Source organism: Alosa pseudoharengus, unplaced genomic scaffold, assembly GCF_046254945.1.
Source record: "Alosa pseudoharengus isolate Yale_2024_CS ecotype anadromous, Long Island Sound unplaced genomic scaffold, YU_APseudo_1.1 YU_APseudo_1.1_scf_15, whole genome shotgun sequence".
In the NCBI taxonomy this organism is placed as follows: Eukaryota; Metazoa; Chordata; class Actinopteri; order Clupeiformes; family Clupeidae; genus Alosa; species Alosa pseudoharengus.
The window spans coordinates 20,576,458-20,596,538 of NW_027468620.1; the positions used below are offsets into that span (position 1 = coordinate 20,576,458).

A 20,081-nucleotide genomic window follows, 5' to 3' on the forward strand; every position below is an offset into this window, starting at 1 on the left:
TAACGCTCGTGATGTATTCACTGCTCTTATTTCTTCGGTCACTTTGGATAAAAGCAGTTGGAAAATATACCGACAGCAGTCGGCTCTGTCAGAATGAGATCATTGCTCTGCTCCGATTACATCATGTGGTCAGTGGTGTTTCGAAACACACAGAGCATTTATATTTCTCCCGTAGACTTCCCCGATCCCCTTTATCAGCCACTTATAAAAGCAGTTGGGAAACCTATACCAGGGGCAGTGTGCTCATACTGGTCAGTGCTTTTTGCGCTACTTTCTAATCTAACGCATGACCAGGCGTGATCTGCCGTCCCATCACTCAGTGGTGCCAAAGCCTGGCGGTGCGCGAGGACTGACCGGACGCTACTGCCCCCTGCTAACAGAGAGGAGAGGCCAGAGCACGGGGCTCTGCCTCAAAACGCTTTCCGCTATTCACCTTCTCATGTTGTGCCATCAGATCATGCCACCCTATGGCTGAATGCATTAGGCGGGGATCACATTAGCCAGCGACAAGCGGCAGGTTTCCTATTGTTCTCTATGGTTCGGCAGCGGAACGGTGGCAACGCTGGCATAACGCTAGCGTTGAACAAGCTAAGCGTTGAACTTGGTTCAACTTTCAAAGCGCAACGCGAGCGTATTCAATTGACAAACCGTTTGTGTTGCTTAGGAACGAGATAAAAACTTATTATGGTCTGAGCGTTGCGTTACGTTTGCCGCTGCCGCTTGTCGTTGGCTAATGTGATCCCCGCCTTAAGTTGTGCTGGAAGTCGTATAAACAAGGCTATCGGTGCGAATAAGTCAGTCAAAGCCAACTGCAAATTTACTGCTATGCAGATCATCCCGTTTTAATCCCTGTGTTTGATCTAGAGGCCCCCTGTGGTGTCAGGCACCTCTGAGGCATCGGGGCGACAGCAGCACTGAGCGATGCAAATCCAGTCGGTGCTGGCGCAGATGCTGTAGCCGAGTTTGGTCTGTAGCATGGCTAAGAAGAAAGAGGATTCCTCCTGTTTGCCATTCAAGACACCACTGCCCTCATGCCTAGTCATGAGCGTGCGTTTGTGTATGTCTGAAAGTGTGTGTGTCTGCGAGTGTATTTTGTGTGTGTGTGTGTGTGTGTGTGTGTGTGTGTGTGTGTGTGCTGAGAACCATGAACCATGCATAGCTGCCAGACACTTTTAGGTTCACAGCTGGCTTATTGACCCGACATGACGGCGTTCAGACCCTGCCAAGCGCACGCAAGTGCTGTGTAATGAAACCATGTCCCCAAACTAGCTGAGCTGGCCATTCATCTCTAAAAGGGACACACTATTGCACAGCACCACACACACACACGTGCAAACACACACACACAGAAACAATCACTCAATTACTTACACACGCACACACACACACACATAATCACTCAATCACTTACTCATGCACACATACACACACACACACACACACACTCACTCACACTCACTCACTCACTCACTGACCAATCTTGAGGGTGTACGGTTTGGCTCTGTCTAACTTCCGTGTCATCGTCAGTGCACACTTGCTTTATTGCCATGAGCAGTCCTGCAGTGTTTCTATAGTTACCCATGTAAACGCTACAGAGTGGTAGAACAGGAAGTCATGATAAGCAGGTGATCTATGTATAGAAGTGTTACGCATGGAAAGTGGCCTTCATCACTCTCACACCCTGCCCCCCTCCTCCTCTCTCCTCCTGTGCTCTGTCCAGTTTGAGAGGAACGACCCAGTGGACGGCAGGATCTCGGAGAAGCAGTTCGGAGGCATGCTGCTGGCCTACAGCGGCGTCCAGTCCCGCAAGCTCAAACAGACACAGAAGGGGCTCAAGAAGATGTTTAAAGACGCACAGGTAATTTTGCACACACACACACACACAATTTCACACTCATATGCATAACAGAAAAACAGATATATATACGTACACAAACATTTAAGTGCACACATATCCATACCATACACAATCACTCTCATATAGATGCATACAGCCAAATACCCATAAATGAGACCTTTGTACAAGTCCCCAAACAGAAAGGGAGAGAGAATGTGTGTGTGTGTGTGTATATGTGTGTTTTTGTAAAAAGCAGAGTCAGAATGTGAGATTGGCGCTGTGTGTTGACCTCTGTGTCCATGCGGTGAGACCAGCTGGACTGAGTGTGCTGGGTAATACATCACCTGTGCAGAGTAGACAGAGCCCTTACAGTCTACCTGCCCATCGCTCCATCTCTGGGTGTCTGTGTCTGTGTGTCTCAGTGTCTCCAAAACAAAGTGTCTATCCCCTGAGACTTTGTGTCAGTGGCTCCTTTGCAAAGTGTCTTTTCCCTGATTGTGTGTGTGTGTGTGTGTGTGTGTGTGTGTGTGTGTGTGTGTCAGTGTCTTTCCCCTGAGCTTATTACTTTCTTCACTTGTCTCTCTCTCTCTCTCGTTTTCCTCTGCCTCTGTCCTCGTCTCGTCTCACTCGGCGACCTGTCCCCACGTCTTTCCTCCCTCCACCTCCTGTTTCAATTTCAAACTAATAAACTGGAGCCGACCTTGAGCTAAGATAAAGCCATAAGATGGATAAGCATCTCTCCTCCACAGAGCTATGCTGGGCTTCGTACAGCATCCGTGGGAAGAGGCTGTGCAGCTCTCTGAACAACACCTCTGGTTGCACTCCAGTTGGACACTGGGGGAGTTGGGGAGTTGGACACTGCCACTGTCTAGACTAGTGGCGCGGACATTTCGAAAATCTTCTAAAACTATTTTTTGGGTTTGCAAACGGAACGCTTCAATTGTGCACCCGATGTAGCCCAGCTGGAAGGCTCAATGGCTGTCTTTGTAACACCCCCATTTCATTTCCATTAGTTCAGTCTCACCCCCCGAAAGACACAAGGACAGAGAGGGTAAAGAAGTTTCCGGAGGGCAACAGAGGAGGAGATGAAGAGAGAATTGAACAGACGTGGGACGACCTGTGTGGCGGGTTTGGTCCCCGCTGGCGGCTGCTAATACATGCTGTCGGAGTCACTCCCTTGCAACCCCCCCCCCCCCCCAACTAAATGGTTAATGGGTCCTGCGCTTAATTAGCCATCATATCCTCATGCATCTCCACTTCTCCCTCTGCAGGGACTGCCAGAAAATCTTCACAGACACAGACACACAGACACACATATAAAAAAATCATACACATTCACAGTCTTTGTTCTCTCAGTCTAAGGTAGACCTGCACAAATGATGCTGAACATTGCTAATATCAACATATCTATGCCACATGCCTATGCATACGGGCAGTTCCCCATGTAGATACTCACACAAACAGACACACACACACACACACACACACACACACACACACACACACACAGACACACACACACACAGCCCCAGGTCTGAATGGGCCTTGTCAGGCCCTGCAACTCAATGAGCCTTAAGTTCCCCTGACAAGTCTTCCTCTAATTCAGCCCCCCTTCCCCCCGTTCGCTCATTCGTCTCTTCCTTTCTCTCTCTCTGCTCAGGTGGACGCGTGCTTAGTCGAGTGTGCATTGTATTTGTTGGTGCAGACAGCTGGGCCTAGTGTTGCATCACTTTAAACCTCTCTTCTGCACAGATGCTTTGTCTGTGTGTGTGTGGGTGTGCGTGTGTGGGTGTGGGTGTGCATGTGTGCATGTGTGCATATGTATATATCTTAATCAGGCTCTTAGCAGAGATGATGACCCATCAAATAGCAATCAAGTCAATTTGTTCAGTGAAATGTAATGAAATGATTCTTTTCCACCCCCATCTCCCTCTCCTTCTACCTCTCTTGCTCTCTCCCTCCCTCCCACTCCCTTTTTATGCATTCCTCCCTTTCTTTCGGTCTGTCTGCGTTCCTCTGCAGGGTATCACGTTTGAGGAGGTGGAGAACTTCTTCACCTTCCTGAAGAATGTGAATGACGTGGACACGGCCCTGAGTTTCTACCACATGGCTGGAGCCTCCATAGACAAAGGTACCCCCACCGCCCACCCACCCCATCACCCGACATGTTCCTGCTGCCCTTTGTCCATCCGGCCTGTCCGTCCCCCCACACATCTCTCAGCGTGTTTCTCTTCATCTGTCCATTCTCCTCCTCCATGTTCTCTCGTTCTCCCTCCCTTTCTCCTCTTCCTCGTGCGAGTCTGTCCTAACACACAGGCAGCTGCCCCCCATCCACCTCACTGCCTCTCATCCCAGCTCCAAGTAATTCCTTCTCTTTATCTCCCATTTTCATTCTTTCCCCGCTTTTTCTCTCTCTATCTCTCTCTCTCTCTCTCTCTCTCTCTCTCTCTCTCTCTCTCTCCCTCCGTGTTTCCCTCCTTCGATCTGAGTGTGAGAGACAGATGGACGCTGCTGTCTGCGCTGCTCCCACTCCTCTGCCCCCTAGCTGCCAATCACTCCCCCCCCCCCCTCATTTTCGCTCGAGTGCCTTGAAACATTTCCATCTCGGCGAAATCAACACCCTGCCAGTTTGCCTACCAGCCGAGGTGGCGGAGGCAGAGGCAGCGACGGTCAGGGCTGGCTGGATCACAGCGGCTTTGGTGCACTGCCTGCCCATCACTGCCCTGCCCATCCGCCCACCCACCGCAGGCAAGCCACTCTGCTCGTTGCTTACATTGACTGGCCGATCAAAGAGCGCTCTTGAGCTCCTGCTGCCAGCCGGAGGGCAGGAGTTTGTGTGCACGTGGGCTTGTTGTCCGGCTGGGCGCTATGGAAACGTGCTTTTGAGGGTGAAGCAAAGACTGGCACAGTGCAACCCAATCTGAAGGACACCTGGGAGACAACACAGAGGTGGTCAAGACTAGTTGAAGATACTCTACATATGCGTGCGTGCATGCGTGCGTGCGTGCACTGTTCAGCTGCAGTGCTGCATCATTGGGCTAGCGTTGCTTTGAATTTGCATTCCTGTCGACAGCAGTGCTTCTCTCCTGTTCCTGTGCTCATGGCTTGTCTGCACAGAGCTGGACTATGTTTTCCACTTCAGTGTGGTTGGCCAGAGGTGTGTGTGTTTTTGTGTGTGACTGTCAACCAGGTTTTGTATGGTGGTGGCTGGATGTGATGGTGAGGAGGGGGGCCGTCGCACCCTGTAGCCCCAGCAGGGAGCCTTGTCTTTCAGACTCATTACACTCCACCGTGGGCCCCACTCCCTGGAGCTTTGGGACTGTACTCCCAGGATCAACCTGACTTCCCTCTCCAAATCAGTTGTTCTATCACTTTTTCCTCTCTCTCTCTATTTCTCTCCCTCTCTCCCTTTCTCACTCTCTCACGCTCTCTCCATCACTCTTCATCTCTCCACTGTCACTGTGTCAATCTTTCACTGTTTGGTGCTTTCACCCACTCTTCTACCCTTTCTTTCTTCACTCTCAGCGCCACTCTCTCTCCATCCTCATTACCCCTTTCTCTCTCTCTCTCTCTCTCTTTCTCTTTCTCTCTTTCTCTCTCTCGCTCTCTCTCTCTGTTTACTTTTGCTCCAGCTCTGTCCTTAGACAGTTGAATTATATCGCTCAGTGCATTGCCACACAGAACTGATTATATGGGAATCGATTTGTCTCGGTGCAGAATAACCCCCTTTTCTCTTTCTCTCCTCTCCTCTCCTCTCTCGTCCCCTCTGTGATCTCTCTCTCATCTCTCATGCCCTCCCTCTCCCCTCTTCCTATCCATAAGATGATTGAATCAATGCTCCTTATGGCCACTAAAGAGGCTTTTTATCACCTTGTCATCTATTTATTTATCTATGCCGTGTTTCTTTCTCTCCGCCGTCTCTGTGTGTTTCTGTTGTGACCTGGAGGCAGTGGCTGGTATGAAGGCCGCCCTCCTTGTCAGGGCGCCTGAGATGGATGTGCCCAGTCTGAGGCAGGATGCGCTTGCCTCATTCCTTAGTTCGCTCCGTCGCCATTTTTTAATTCGGTCCTCCTGTGCCCTGCTGCACTTGTTTTCTCTGACTAGTCTCCGCCAGTGACCATCTCTCTCTCTCTCTCTCCCTCTTTGTTTCTTTGTCTCTATCTCTCTCTCTCTCTCTCAAGTCCTCTCATTCTCCCTCTCTCTCTGTTTCTTTGTCTCTCTCTCAAATCCCCTGCTGTCTTCTCTCTCTTTCTCTCTCTCTCTGTCCTCCCTGCTCATATCTCTGCGATAGCACTTCCACACCAGGGAGTGGGTCTGTTATTGATCCAGCTCAGTAAGACACAAAAACGATATCCTCCTAATCCAGTTCACGACCACCGGGCCTCCCCCCCGCCATCCCTCCCCTACTGCAGTCTCTCTCTCTCCCTCCCTCCCTCTCTCCCTTGTTCTGCTGTGGAGAGGACAGGCATCCCCCTCTCAGCTTCCCTTAATGATCTCTCTCAGGTTCCCTCTGCCCTCGTCTCCTCCCTCAGTCTATGCTGATGATCAAAAGGCCTGCCCTGATCTGACTGCATGTGCCACAGCAGAGCTCAATTAAAAAAACACACTTCCAAAGTTAATATTAAAAGATGATATGAAAATAAGTTCTGACGAATTATAATGAAATTCACATGGTAGAATGCAGTAGCTGGCAGTAAGCGGAAAACAATAAGACTCTTCATCCAGACTCTCTGTTCTTTTTTCCCCTAGCTACCATGAAGCAGGTGGCTCGCACTGTGGCCAAAGTGGAGCTGTCCGACCACGTGTGTGATGTGGTGTTTGCACTGTTTGACTGCGACGGTAAGTGTGTGTATGTGTGTGTATGCATTTCCACTTACAAGCTGATCACCTCAGGCTAGAGTAAAGTGTTAGTCAACGGGAGTTGAATATGTCCATTGTGCTCCTAGCAGGCCATTACTGGCTCTCTCCATCTTAATAACACTGTCCTCCCCTCCTGTACTCTCTCTCTCTCTGTATGTCTCACATGCACTGTCTCGGTTTGCAGTTTCAGAGGCTTTATTACCATGAAAAGAGTTCATATGATCTTTGATCTGTGTACAGACATAGATCACTAATAACAAGATTAGTAATCACCACCACATTAAAAAAGATATTGACATAAAAAAGGGGAAAAAAAGAAATAATAAATAATAATGTCTCATTATCTCTCCTGCTCTCTCTCTCTCTCCCTTACACACACACACACACACACACACACACACACACACACACACTGTCTCAGGCAATGGGGAGCTGAGCAATAAGGAGTTCATCGCCATCATGAAGCAGCGTCTGATGCGGGGCCTGGAGAAGCCCAAGGACATGGGCTTCACACGGCTGGTGCGCGCCATGTGGAAGTGCGCCCAAGACACGGCCTGGGACTTCGCAACTCCCAAAGCCCATTAGTGCCAAGGGAGCGACAGAGACAGAGGGAGAGGGAGGGGGGGGGGGGAGGGGGCGGTAAGAGGACGAAAGAGGAGAAGAGATGTGGGGCTGTGAGGAGAAGAACGGCGAGGAGGAGAAATGTGAATGAGTGCCAGAGGCGTTTTGGCATCACAAACTGTCCTTCTCGCTCTCTCCCTCTCTCTCCTTCTCTCTCTCTCTCTCTCCTCCCGGATTTAAATAAATCATTCTGCTAAGGAACTCATTAAGATGCCACTCCTGATAAGGCTGATCAATCATGCACGCGTGCGTACCACAGCAGGGCGCGCTGCCCAACTCCACCTCCTCCAGCGCCAGCGTCTGCGTCTGCCAAGAGCACCAGTGCGGCGCAGTGTTTGAGGGAGGGGAGGGGAGGGCACTGGTGCTGATGGGACAACCCATAAAGAGTTGTGTATCGTTGAGTGATGAGACTTTGCAGCGTTGTAATGCTTGTATTTATCTCCGCTTTGGTGAATCAACTTTCCCCGGTCAAACCAGGCCTTTAAATATAGCATTACATAAGAAGCAATTATTGTGTTTCAACACTCCGTTTGATTCTCATTAGTTTTTATTCACGTTCAGAGGGTCCCTTTATTCATATGGGTTAAGAGACGTCTAGATTCCTGGATATTAGCCCACTATATTTCCTCTATATAAATGAGACCATTAAGTCTTGTTCTGTCCATTCAACGCTATATAAAATATATATATAAATATATTTCCCATACAGATGTTCTGTCTGTTAGCCAAAACACTGTGTGTGTGTGTGTGTGTGTGTGTGTGTGCGTGTGTATGTTGTACAGAGCTACAGCCTGAGAAGATGCTGGGTGAAGGTACACTGGTGTGTTGCCGTTGTCTCAAGTGTCTTGTGTGCTTGAATCTCTCATCTGCTCCCACTGTACACAGCGCATCCCCTTTGATGATATAGTCCTGTGAATGTTTGTTATGCCTGAGTGACTTTGTAGAGACTGATGTAAAAAGAATGCCTCAATTAAAAATGTTTCTTTTTTTCACAAATCTTCTTGTAATCTAACTGTTGCATTTTTTACCAGCCCTGTTACACACAGACACACTCAAACACACGCCTCTGCAGTTTCACAGGTACATTGTGTTAACGTGGACAAGGTGCTGCGAAAAAGAGTGTGTGTTTAAATAAAGTGTTGCCAGAGGCAGAAAAACTGTGTGTGTGTGTGTGTGTGTTGAGAGAGGGAGGGAGTTAATGTGTGGGTAGTGAGAGTCAGCACATTCCCCTAATTGAAATGGACAGGAGGGGCTGCCCTCATCCTCTTTCCCTCTCAAGGATGGGGCTCCGTCTTATCCACAAGCTCACATTTGCCAACACAAGGGGGAATAAAAGGTATTAACACGAGTGCCTGTTTTCTCCATCATCAGTCATTACGTATGTAACCACGGTAACAGTATTTACACCAACAAGGAAAGATCTTTGCTAACGAGAGGAAGCAGTGAAGCAGACCCTTTTGTACAGTAAGCGATTTACAATGACCTAAATAAACATGACATTGACATTAAACTTAACAGTTTCAAGTAGTGTCATATAGCCTAAATTAAAACAACATACCACTATTAGTAATAATATTGAATAATAACATTAACCATAAACATATGCAAACTACAACAATGAGAATTAACTAGTTAATCCAATATAAGTAATTCATACAAGTTAAACAGATGAGTCTTTTGAAGACATTTTTTGAAGATGCCAAAACTTGTTGGAACGAACGAGCATTAGTTGAATCATTACATCAAAAGGAAGTCTTGACTCTGACCTCTTATAATATAATCTTTATTCATGTGGCACCTATTCAGTGTTGATCATGGAAGACCGACATAGCAGATGTTCATCAGAGGACTGCAGTGGACTGGATCATATAATTAAGATGAAAGGTGCAGATCCAGGAAGTGTCCTAATTTAATTCTGTCTGCTATAGGAAACCAATGAAGAGTGAAGAAAAGAAATGTTGCTATTCCATAGTTTCCCTCATTTAAAATACAAGACTTCCTGCACCAGTGAGCTAAACAAACTGTATCTGAAGTCGATATTTGCAATCTAACAACGATTCCAAAGCCTCTGTATTTATGACCCAGCCAGCAACATGGCAAATTATATCACCCTCCTTAGAGTAAAATATTTAACAGTCTATTGGTCTTTAAGGCCTCTAACTCCCTGCGTGATGGCTCATAGACAATCCTCTTGCTGGGAGAGGGGAGGAGAGGGGAGGGCACTGGTGCTGATGGGACAACACATAAAGACTTGTGCATCATTGAGTGATGGGACTTTGCAGCGTTGTAATGCTTGTATTTATCTCCACTTTGGTGAATCAACTTTCCCCGGCTCTTGCTGGACTAAATGAACTGAACAGAAGACCCGGTCTGCCCTGGACACTCTCTTCTGTCCTCTTTGCCCATGGAAGTGCCACAGTGCCAGTCTGCAAGCCCTGTTCTCAGTCAAGGACAGCACGCCACCCGGGGGCATGCGTGCCTAACAATCACTGTTTACTTCCCCACTAAAGCCTTTAGGACAGAGCAGAGCACAGTGGAGAACACCCCCAACCCCAAAGGACTATCCAGCATTAGCTCAGGGCAGATGGAAAAGAACAAGAACGGCATCAGCAACAAACGCTTGGCTGAGCTCCAGCTCTGCTTTAAGGCTACTGCATCTAGGATTGTTTCTCCTGTTGCTGGCTGCTGATCCCTGACCAGGGAGGCCAGTTGTAGTGGACCTTATCTAACACAGGCTTTGAGTCAACTGTACTGTTAACAAATACTGTAGATGATGGTGAGCAAATGGCTGCACAATCAAGCCATTGTGTGTGTGTGTGTGTGTTTTTAACATTGCAAGGAGGTAAACCACCTCATCTGTTAGGTCAGGTGAGTACCAGTTATTCCACTGAGGCAACAACGGTGAATAATTCTTCAGAAGGTCAATATGCAATCTTTAGATTGGAGTTACATGCGCAGCTTACCCACATTAAGTGAGGTCAACACCTTGGAGAGAAGTCCAGGGAGACCGCACGGTTTTCCATGGATCTGGACAGACACTAACGTCACTGCCTTGCCTTGGAGATGGGTGTACTTCTCCCCTCCCTCCCTCCTCCTGCGCCACCTCCTCGTGGAATAGGCAGGTCAGAGACTGCTGCTCCTTCATTAGAACTTAGAGCCCTAGGAGCCTTCCACAACACAACTAATTAGGGACACATACACACACACACACACTTGAGCAGTCAAGCTAAGCCTGGCACTCCGCTCATGCAAAAGACGCACATCATATCATAAGGTGTGCGCACGATCAACACTCTCATGCACCATCAGAAATCAGCAACAACAGGGACGTGAAGTTTTTTTCTTTCGCCTTTAATTGATGGTGACTAGCAAGAGAAAGTAAGAGATAATACAACACTGTAGTTGTCAGTAAAATAGTTTGTATCGAAATAAAAAGGCTTAGTAGGTCCATAGTAAGGGGATGGCTCATTATCAAGATGTGCTTGTACAGGGTAGTTAGTTGGTGTCCAAGAACTGACCTCTGCTAGAGTAGTCAAATCTATGTGTAGCAAACGTATGGCTTCTGGAGGTGTACAGTGAATACAACTATACCCATGATAGGCAAGCAGACTTATAAATATATACAGTACGTAAAACAGAAACAGTTTGCTCCTGTGGGGTAGTCATTGAGACCCAAATTAGTTTTATCTTCAACAGAAACACAGTTAGATGATCTTCACATTGTAGTAAAATATTCTCTAACCAAACCAAAATAAGAATGCTGACAAAACAGTACAATCAATGTACAAGCAAAAACATTGACATACATTAACCCTTGAAATGAAATCGAGCACAAACCAACATCCATAACAAACTTGTATAAAATTAAATCTTTCCATTCAAGCAAGACTATCCAAGATTCCCAGGGGCTAAGTTACGTTTAAGAAAGAAAAAAAAGAAGAAAAGAAAAATCCAACCATCTATTCAACATCATTCAAACCGCTATCTTTAAGTGTCCTTCTGACTCCATCTGGTGGGCAAGAGCCGTTACTGCAGCCAGCTGGTAAGTCACCGGAAAGGCCAAACACCCTGCATGCGTGGAAGCACTACTGCCCAGCAGCCCTCGGAGCCTGTCCACTGCAGCGCTGCCCGTGCCCACCTCGCCATTACACGGCAGTGGTCCTGCCTCACCGGTCAAACTGCAGAGCAAGAGCGAGACCAGCTAGCCACGTACCAGCTTGAGGTGCTTGCTGGGGGAGAGTGAGGGGGAGGAGGAGAAGAAGGTTGCGGGTGGAGAAGTCTTGTTGGGGTGGGGGTCAGCCAACTTAGACAGTCCTAGCTAAGAGCTGTAGGGGGGCGGAGCCGAGTTCAACCGAGAGGTCCAGGGGAGGGGGGAGGGGAACGGCGGGGCTTTCAGTCACTGTCAAACTTGATGGAGTGGACAGCAGTGGAGATGGCGCCGCCCACGTAGCTGCCACGCTTCTTCTTGGTCTTCTCGTGGCGGAACGACTTGCCTTTGGTGAATTTGAGCACGTTATTGGCCTTCTGGCCCCAGTCGCCAGTAGCTCCGCTCTGAAAGACGGATATAAAAAAAAAAATCAACACATTTTCACCACCACACAAAACAGAGCATATTTACAAATAACGGGCTTTTCCCCGTCCCTCAACAGTCCTGCATCAATACTCATTAGTAAACACTTAAAGGAAGAATTCTCACCTTTGCATCAAAGGAATTGTCTGCCAATCGAGGGTCCACTTCAATCTCCTCTTCTCGTATTCTTCTGAAGGGAACACTGGCATTCTTGAGAAGAGGGGAAAGATGAGTTAGTCACTAATGTCTTCGTTCATACCACCCTATTTTATACAGTCTATGGTCTCACCATAAAAGCTAGGTCAAACTAAGGATCTAGAGGCCAAAATACCAAGGACCCACAAGGGGATGGGGAAAAAGCTTTTTGAATATTATTTTAATAAATAGTACACCATGGCATAGAAATACATAATATACAATGTATAATTTCCCCATCTATGACCAATAAGCCAGTAGATTGGAAGTTGTAAAGTCCAAGATTAACTCATAACACACAAGGGTCAGAGGAGGGGCAGTAGCCTGGCAAGGCAAGATCACACTGTAGATCCCAGAGCTGCAGCCATGGCTGGCCTACTCTGCCCGTCACTGACCAACATGAACATGAACTCAGCCATCCTTCCCTGTGACTGAGGGCAGCACCTTACCTTTTTATTGACCTTAGGAAATGAGTGGGGAGTGGAGGTCTTCAGTTTTTTTATTTGGGGAGTCTTTGCTGCTGATTCATCTTCCTCCTCCTCCTCCTCCTCATCTCCCTCTTCTCTTGTCCTTTTACCATTTGTGCCTAAGAAAATGGAGACTTAACACATTAATTTGCCTCTCATATCAAAGGTTTCAATTACAGTGAGCAGGTTACAATGGAACATCTTTAACCAAATCTATTTCTGTATTGTATATAGAAATAGGGTTAAGGATATTTATTCTGGTCTGCCTCTATTGGCCAATTGAAAGGCTCAGACATTTTGCAGTGAAGATACGAGTCAACTCCCTTCCCGCTCTATCAGCCCCTACCATTAGTGATGGGTGTCACTGTTGGGGTCTTAGGAGTGGCGGCCGTCTTTGGCGTCTTGGCCTCCTCTTCCTCATCCTCAGATGAGCTGTCGGACGAGCTGCTCTCCTCCTTGGCCGCGGGCGTCGCTGCAGGTTTAGGCGTGCTTTTGGCAGCCGGAGTTCCTGCCGCTGGCTTAGCCGCTGCCTCTTCCTCGTCGGAGCTGTCGTCGCTGGAGGAGGACTCCGCCTTGCTGGCGGGGGTTTTGGCTACTGGGGCGGCGGCCGGAGGAGTCTTTGCCGGCGCTGGTTTTCCATTGCTGGCAGTAGCAGCAGCAGCAGCAGGCTTGCCCTTTGCCTCGTCCTCGTCGCTGGAGCTGTCCTCCTCGCTGCTGCTGGACTCTGCCGCGGCTGCCTTTGGCGCGGCGGGGGCGGGTGGCGTTTTCGCTGCAGGAGTCGCTGGCTTCTTCGCAGCAGGGGCTTCGTCCTCCTCGTCCGAGCTGTCAGAATCGGAGCTGCTCTCCGCTGCGGCCGCTTTGGCCGGTGGAGCGGCCGCCTTCGCAGGCGTGGGTTTTGCCGGTGGGGTTGCGGCGGCGGCTGCTGCTGCTGGCTTCTTGGCCGGCGGCTCCTCGTCTTCGTCGGAGCTGTCGCTGTCGGAGCTGCTTTCCGTGGCTTTAGCAGGTGGAGCGGCTGCCTTGGCCGGCGTAGCTTTCGCAGGTGGAGCTGCTGCTGCTGCTGGTTTAGCGGGTTCCTCCTCCTCGTCAGAGCTGTCGCTATCAGAGTCCGAGCTGCTTTCTGCTGCTTTAGCGGGTGGGGCGGCAGCCTTCACGGGTGGGGGAGCAGCAGCAGCTGGTGCAGGCTTCTTAGCCGCTGGCTGTGCCTCTTCGTCAGAACTGTCCGAGTCCGAGTCCGAGCTGCTCTCCGCTGCCTTGGCGGCTGCTGCTGGGACTGCTGCAGGCTTGGCTGGAGGTTTAGCTGCTGCCGGTACAGCTGGGGCCTCATCTTCAGAGCTGTCAGAGTCTAAAACCCGCACACACACACACACACACACACACACACGTATTAAGGATAGGGTGAAGATGCCTCATATAAGACCAAAACATAAGAGAAAAACATAAGAGCACGTTTTGGCTGACCTTTTAACATGTGGTGGTGCAATTGTACTACCAGCCTTCATTAATTATATCCCTCTTAGCTCACCTGAACTTGATGAATCCTCTTTCTTTGCTGGTGCAGCTTTAGCTGAGGTGGCCTTAGCTGGGGTGGTCTTAGCTGGTGCCTCCTCTTCCTCATCCTCCGAGCTGTCAGAAGAGGAAGACTCCTCTGCAGCAGCAGCAGGGGCAGGAGCTTTAGCTGGGGTGGCCTTGGCCGGAGTAGCCTTGGCAGGGGTAGCCTTAGCTGCTGGAGCTTCCTCCTCCTCATCCTCAGAGCTGGACGATGAAGAGTCTTCCTCTGCAGCTGCGGCCTTCGCTGGAGTAGTCTTAGCCGGAGTGGCCTTGGCAGGGGTGGCCTTAGCTGCTGGAGCTTCCTCCTCCTCATCCTCAGAGCTGGACGATGAAGAGTCTTCCTCTGCGGCCTTCGCTGGAGTAGTCTTAGCGGGAGCAGCCTTAGCCGGAGTGGCCTTGGCAGGGGTTGCTTTAGCTGCTGGAGCTTCCTCCTCCTCATCCTCAGAGCTGGACGATGAAGAGTCTTCCTCTGCGGCCTTCGCTGGAGTAGTCTTAGCGGGAGCAGCCTTAGCCGGAGTGGCCTTGGCAGGGGTTGCTTTAGCTGCTGGAGCTTCCTCCTCATCCTCAGAGCTGGACGATGAAGAGTCTTCCTCTGCCGCTGGGGCTGCTGCCTTCGCTGGAGTAGTCTTAGTGGGAGCAGCCTTAGCCGGAGTGGCCTTAGCGGGGGGAGCCTCGTCCTCGGACTCATCCTCTGAGCTGGAGCTGTCCGATGAGTCTTCCTTAGCCGCAGGAGCTTTCACTGGGGCGGCGGCAGCCTTGGCTGCAGGCTTTTTCGGAGCTTCTTCCTCGTCCTCTGAGCTGGAGGAGGAGGACTCTTCCTCAGCTGCAGGGGCGGCTTTAGCGGGTGGGGTTTTGGCTGCCGGGGCAGCTGCTGCTGGAGCAGCTTTAGCTTTAGCAGCAACCTTTGGCTCTTCCTCATCCTCAGAGCTGGAGTCTGAAAGAGCAGAGAGTCATTAAACTTTAGAGGGTGTGTCTGTGAGCATGAGCGTGTCTGTGTGCGTGTGTGCGTGTGTGTCTGTGAGTAGGGTTGGGTATCGTTTGGGTTTTATCCGATACCGGTGCTAAATCAATACTTTTAAAACGGTGCCGGTGCCGAAACGGTGCCTGAACCGGTACTTTGTTTTTAAAATGTTTTAAATTAAAATGGTCTAAAGCATGATTTTTTTTTTTTTTTTATTGATAAGACAAATTTGAACATGAAATTGAACTGTTATATTCAATTTACTATCAATATCTCATTGCTCCTACGAATAATACATTTAAACGTTAAAACAGCTTGCCATGCATGCACACACAATGGTGAGCTCTGCTTTCAAGTTTACCCAGTGTAGGCGGTTTGCCATAATGTATGTTAAATCCGCTTGCCATAAAACTGCCAGGTCATTGACAACGGCATTTGCAAGCAAGCTAATCTAACAGGGACTCTATTTTCCAGTTAATTCAGTGTGTTCCCAAATGCTTCAAGAAATTTCATGTCTTAACCCATAACACGCAGTAGTTTTGAACATGTTAGGCTACATGTCGGTGTTGAAGTGTTTAGATTCCCAGCGCTAGCCTAGTAGGCATTTTAAAAGCAACTATGGCTATGCGCTAACACCAGTCAGCTGAGTTTAATTAGCGATAACGTAGCCTACGGAGATGGTTTCGTAGCCTCTTTGACAGCTCAGTGACATCAGGTATGTAACCTACATATTTATGTTTTTGCCAGATAACTTTTAACATGATCTTCATATTCATTGTGATGCTATATGGGCCTCATGCACATGAAAGATTAATAAAGATTATGTTGTTTAACACCGTGAAATAAAGTTTTCACCTTACAACTTTGCTGATAACATTTCAAATAAATGTCAGTTAGCGCATTAGCAAGGATATTGTGTAATGTATAGGCTAGCCTACTGTTGATGTTGTTTCATAGCCTTTTGCTTGTGTGTAGTTAGGCCCACTGCTAGATTTTGACAGGAGCTCGCGATATCGCTTTAAAGTAAGCTACTTGGGCTCACGCAAGCTGTCAAACACTGTCCACTCGCCTATGTGGTGCACCCCTCTGGTTTATACATCCAGTGTTTATCATATGTTAGCTAACTGTACCTGGATATGTTTCTATCAGAGCAAGACGTTAGAGATGGCGCATGACATGCAGTGATGCCTTGTATATAAAAAAAAAAAACGCTATTTAAGCACCGAAATGAGGCACCGAAATCCACGTTGTTATTCGATGCAGTTACTACCGTTTGTGTCGGCACCGGTGCCATATTAGGACCGTGTTTCGGTGCCCAACCCTATCTGTGAGTGTGTGTCTTTGTAGGAGAGAACAGTGGCATTTACCCTAAACAAAAAGCAACAGGGAAAGTACCCTTTGCAAATTAGATCGCAGCACTCAGTGGTTCGGATACAAATCACCACATTGCCATTTCAGAGCTCAGGTCTCTCCATTTCCATTAAGCCTGCCAACACATTCACTTACAATGAAAGGCACATTTAAGGCATACAATTACCCTTGACATTCCACCAGTTAAGTAGCCCTGGCCTTCAGAAAAAAACAGTAATGGGACACTCCATATTTGTAGCCTTCCAATGTCAAAGTCCTCAAATATAAGGAGTGGAATAGGAGCAGCTGACATTCGTAGGGAGAAATTTAAATATTTTGTATATGCTTTGTTCTTTTTTCCATAACATACCAGAATCTGAACTGGACTCCTTTTTCTTGGCAGCAGCAGCAGCAGCAGCAGCAGCAGGCTTAGGTGGAGGTGTCTTGGTGGCTGCAGCAACAAAGAAAGCAACAGAATTACAAAACAGCCCACAACATTCAGGACAGCTACAATAGAATACTTGGAATACAGTTCCTACCAGCAGCAGGTGCCTTCTTCTCCTCCTCCTCCTCATCACTACTATCCTCACTGCTGTCAGAGGACTCCTCCTTTGCTGGGGCCTTCTTGCCCCCTGCTGGGGTGGAGTTAGTCTTTACAGCAGACGGGGGAGGTACAGCACTGTACTGCCCTGAAAAGAATACATACATAAAGAGCTCATATATGCAATGTATAAATGGACACATATCAGATCACATGAATGTACATAGTTGACCACATGAGTGACTCTAGTAATCACTCATTCAGACAGAAAGCAGATGGGCAGGAACACTGATTTGTGTGTGTGTGTGTTTGTTGCTAATGTACCGGCTTTGGGTTTCTTGCTGGGAGGGGCCGCCTCCTCGTCTGAAGAGGACTCGTCCTCACTGCTGGACTCTGCTGGGGCGGCAGGCTTGGCAGGAGGGGTCTTCACAGGCGCTGCGGGTTTAGCAGGGGCCTGTGAGACAAACAACAACATAGCTAAGAATTCTCAAATGAAAGAACAAATTTTTTACAAATTAAATATAAAAAAGCCCTGTCCAATTACTGATTGGTCTTCCAAGGGTTGAGCCATTATATTTTAGGATACCAGGTGCTATTACCTAATGTAGCCACACAGTGTGAGTGGCGGTAGCAATACCTTAGCTGGTTCCTCGTCTTCAGAGTCGCTGGAACTGTCCTCGCTGCTGCTGCTCTCAGGTTTCTTCTTAGCTGCCGTCTTAGGTGCAGCAGCCGCGGCCTTCGGAGGGGCAGCTGTGGATCAACACTCATTAAAGCAAGGCTTCGCTTCACACATCAACCACACAAACGCTATAAAGCACCGAAATGTGAAAAATGGGGATTTGGTTTTACAATGGGGTTTCAAGTACAGTGCAATAAAATTAAATAATTTTTAAATTAGCATGTTGGATCGGTATGGAATCATTTTCATTCATATTCCAGATTGACATCCTGCCCTTCTTCCGACTACATGTTATAGTCACAATATTAAGTCAGTATTAACTCCATTAATTAAGTTCACAGTTTGCAATATAGTCTGATTGTTGGATAAGTCTGGGAGAACCTACCTTTGTATCAACTTTCTACTCTACTTATAAATTACTGTGCTTGTGCTCCAACGGACTTCCTGTTGTAATTAAGGCAGGATATTACAGGATATTTTTAGCTGCTGCTGACTTTGTACTCCTAGACACTTCACATTCTTCAATAAAACATTCTTTGTGCCAACAACTATTACAATAAATATTCTTAAGGAAAACACATATGTTAAAGCTTATTACTGAGATTGCTTAACCGGTCTGCACTCTAAAGCTGTGTGCAGACACCCAGCGATTCACACATAGCCAACGGTTCTTTAGCCTGTAATCGCTGAATTTCAGTCTCTCGTCACTAGTTTGTTCCTGTCTGAATGCTGCTTCAGTTGCAAGAATACCCTGAAGAGATAATCACTATTAAATAATAAATGCATCATCCCTTCTTTGGCTTATTTCTTATTTCTGAGTTTAGTGTGTGTGTGTGTGTGTGTGCGTGCGTGCGTGTGCGTACCTGCTGCTGGCTTAGCTGGAGCTTCATCTTCAGAGTCGGACTCTTCGCTGCTGGAGCTGGCGTCCTTCTTCCGGCCCGCCACAGCTGGTGACGCGGTGGGGGCGGGAGAGGGAGCAGCAACTGCTTTCTGTGGGGAAATACGGACACATTTAACAAAAACTACAGAAGATCCACACGCTTTACAAAAATATGAAAAGACACACACAGACGACAACCACCAAAGGTGGTGCAAATGTTCACATTCCCACCTTTGCAGGAGTTTTCGCATCTGCTTCATCCTCAGAGTCGCTGGAATCCTCGCTGCTGCTGGACTCTGCCTTAGCTGCTGCAGGCTTGGCTGGAGCTGCTTTGCAGACAAACATACCATTCTCAGTATCAATCAGTATAAGCAAACGCACTATTAAATAAACTCAACCACATTAACATTAAGTTTGAAATTGAAAAAAAGGCCTAGGGCCCTCTCCTTGTTTGCTGTGAATGCTTGTCAATTGCCCCACTAAGAGTACAGCTTAGATGTACCTGCCGGTGGTGTTTTCACTGGGGGTGCCTCATCTTCATCACTCGATTCCTCCTCACTGGAGCTCTCTGCATCCTTCTTGGCCTTCTTGGCTGAAGGACCATTGGCTGCCTCAGGACCATTAGTTACAGCCTTGCGCTTCTTCGCTTCAGGTGATCTAAGATGGGATGCGTGACAAATATTTCGTTTTAAACTATACCAATAAGAACAGCTTACTAGCCTTCATCATGATCCATTATAGCCACACCACCAGACAACCACCACAAAAAAAAAATCGACATTCATTTTCGACACCGATGATGTACTTACTTCACCCAGAAATTGAAGATGTCAACGAGGCTTTCTTCATTTTGGTCCTGGGGTTTCTAATAGGAAGATATTCAGCGAGTGCTTGAAAAGAGCTAGCTGCTACAGATTTTTTCCATACGTTATCTGAACAGGTCATTTTCATCCGAACAAAATGAGATTTCAAGAAATGACAGTTATATGCAGCCGAAATTATATAAATACCGTTTAAGGGGGATAACAAACTAGGTAGGTAGCAAGGATATTTACCACGCGGGCACAAATTATGATTAAGAAAATATGCTACTAATTAGACTCGAGTTACAACTGTCTATAAACTTTGTTACGTATTAACCAACATGAGATGGAAACGAGGACAACATGATAACATGTATAATAAAGGCTCAGAATTCATAAAAGTTTTTTTTATGAAGAAACGAGTGCATCAATCAAATGCAAAACACTGGAAACTATTACTAGGAAAAATGCATAGTCGCAAACACGTGTTCAGGACAAACTGTACGATACACGCATGTTCTTCCAAACTCCTCCAGAACGCCACCGGCAACTACGACATCATAGAAATACTGTTGTCATTTTCAGCCAAGACATAGGATAATGATCCCTTACCACTTTAGACTGTTTTAGGAACTCCTTTGCTGCCTTTGAGAATTTATTCTCCGATAAAAATGAATATATGTGCTGGAACAGATCGCTGGGTACCGAGCTCTCCGCCGCCATCTTTCCACGACTCGTGTGTGTGGGGGCGTGTCGCTTGATAGCATTG

The 20,081-nt window shown here is 47.7% G+C and overlaps 2 protein-coding genes across 4 annotated transcripts in view; one reads left to right on the forward strand and one right to left on the reverse strand.

The window, feature by feature from the left end:
* The window catches only part of micu1 (mitochondrial calcium uptake 1), a 53,770-nt gene extending 45,456 nt beyond the window's left edge, over positions 1–8,314 (forward strand). For both annotated transcript variants that reach the window (XM_076285834.1, XM_076285835.1), the window contains 4 exons: positions 1,721–1,858; positions 3,860–3,968; positions 6,587–6,676; positions 7,119–8,314. In XM_076285834.1, the coding sequence (XP_076141949.1) occupies positions 1,721–1,858; positions 3,860–3,968; positions 6,587–6,676; positions 7,119–7,282 (501 nt within the window). In that variant the 3' untranslated portion in view covers positions 7,283–8,314. The remainder of the gene's footprint in view (positions 1–1,720; positions 1,859–3,859; positions 3,969–6,586; positions 6,677–7,118) is intronic.
* A 2,334-nt stretch (positions 8,315–10,648) lies between these two features.
* On the reverse strand, positions 10,649–20,035 carry nolc1 (nucleolar and coiled-body phosphoprotein 1). 2 transcript variants are annotated; one of them, XM_076285833.1, is made up of 14 exons: positions 19,925–20,035; positions 19,319–19,374; positions 19,012–19,166; positions 18,741–18,835; positions 18,493–18,619; positions 17,588–17,700; positions 17,275–17,404; positions 16,949–17,098; positions 16,780–16,860; positions 14,073–15,032; positions 12,897–13,892; positions 12,533–12,669; positions 12,015–12,098; positions 10,649–11,869 (listed from the first exon to the last, which is right to left on the reverse strand). In XM_076285833.1, the coding sequence occupies exons 1-14, from the start codon at positions 20,033–20,035 to the stop codon at positions 11,711–11,713; spliced, it is 3,354 nt and encodes a 1,117-aa protein (XP_076141948.1). In that variant the 3' UTR covers positions 10,649–11,710. The 2 variants fall into 2 exon arrangements, with proteins under 2 accessions (XP_076141948.1, XP_076141947.1); XM_076285832.1 differs by having other exon boundaries at positions 18,741–18,838.
* Positions 20,036–20,081: the final 46 nt, after the last annotated feature.

Coding starts and splice junctions, on each gene's coding strand:
- nolc1 (XM_076285832.1), bottom strand. CDS start 20,035: ATGGCGGCGGAGAGCTCGGTACCCAGCGATCTGTTCCAGCACATATAT. Junction 13,893..14,072: donor AGAGGATTCATCAAGTTCAG/GTGAGCTAAGAG, acceptor TGCGGGTTTTAG/ACTCTGACAGCTCTGAAGAT. Junction 12,099..12,532: donor TTCCTAAGGTCAATAAAAAG/GTAAGGTGCTGC, acceptor CCTCTTCTCAAG/AATGCCAGTGTTCCCTTCAG.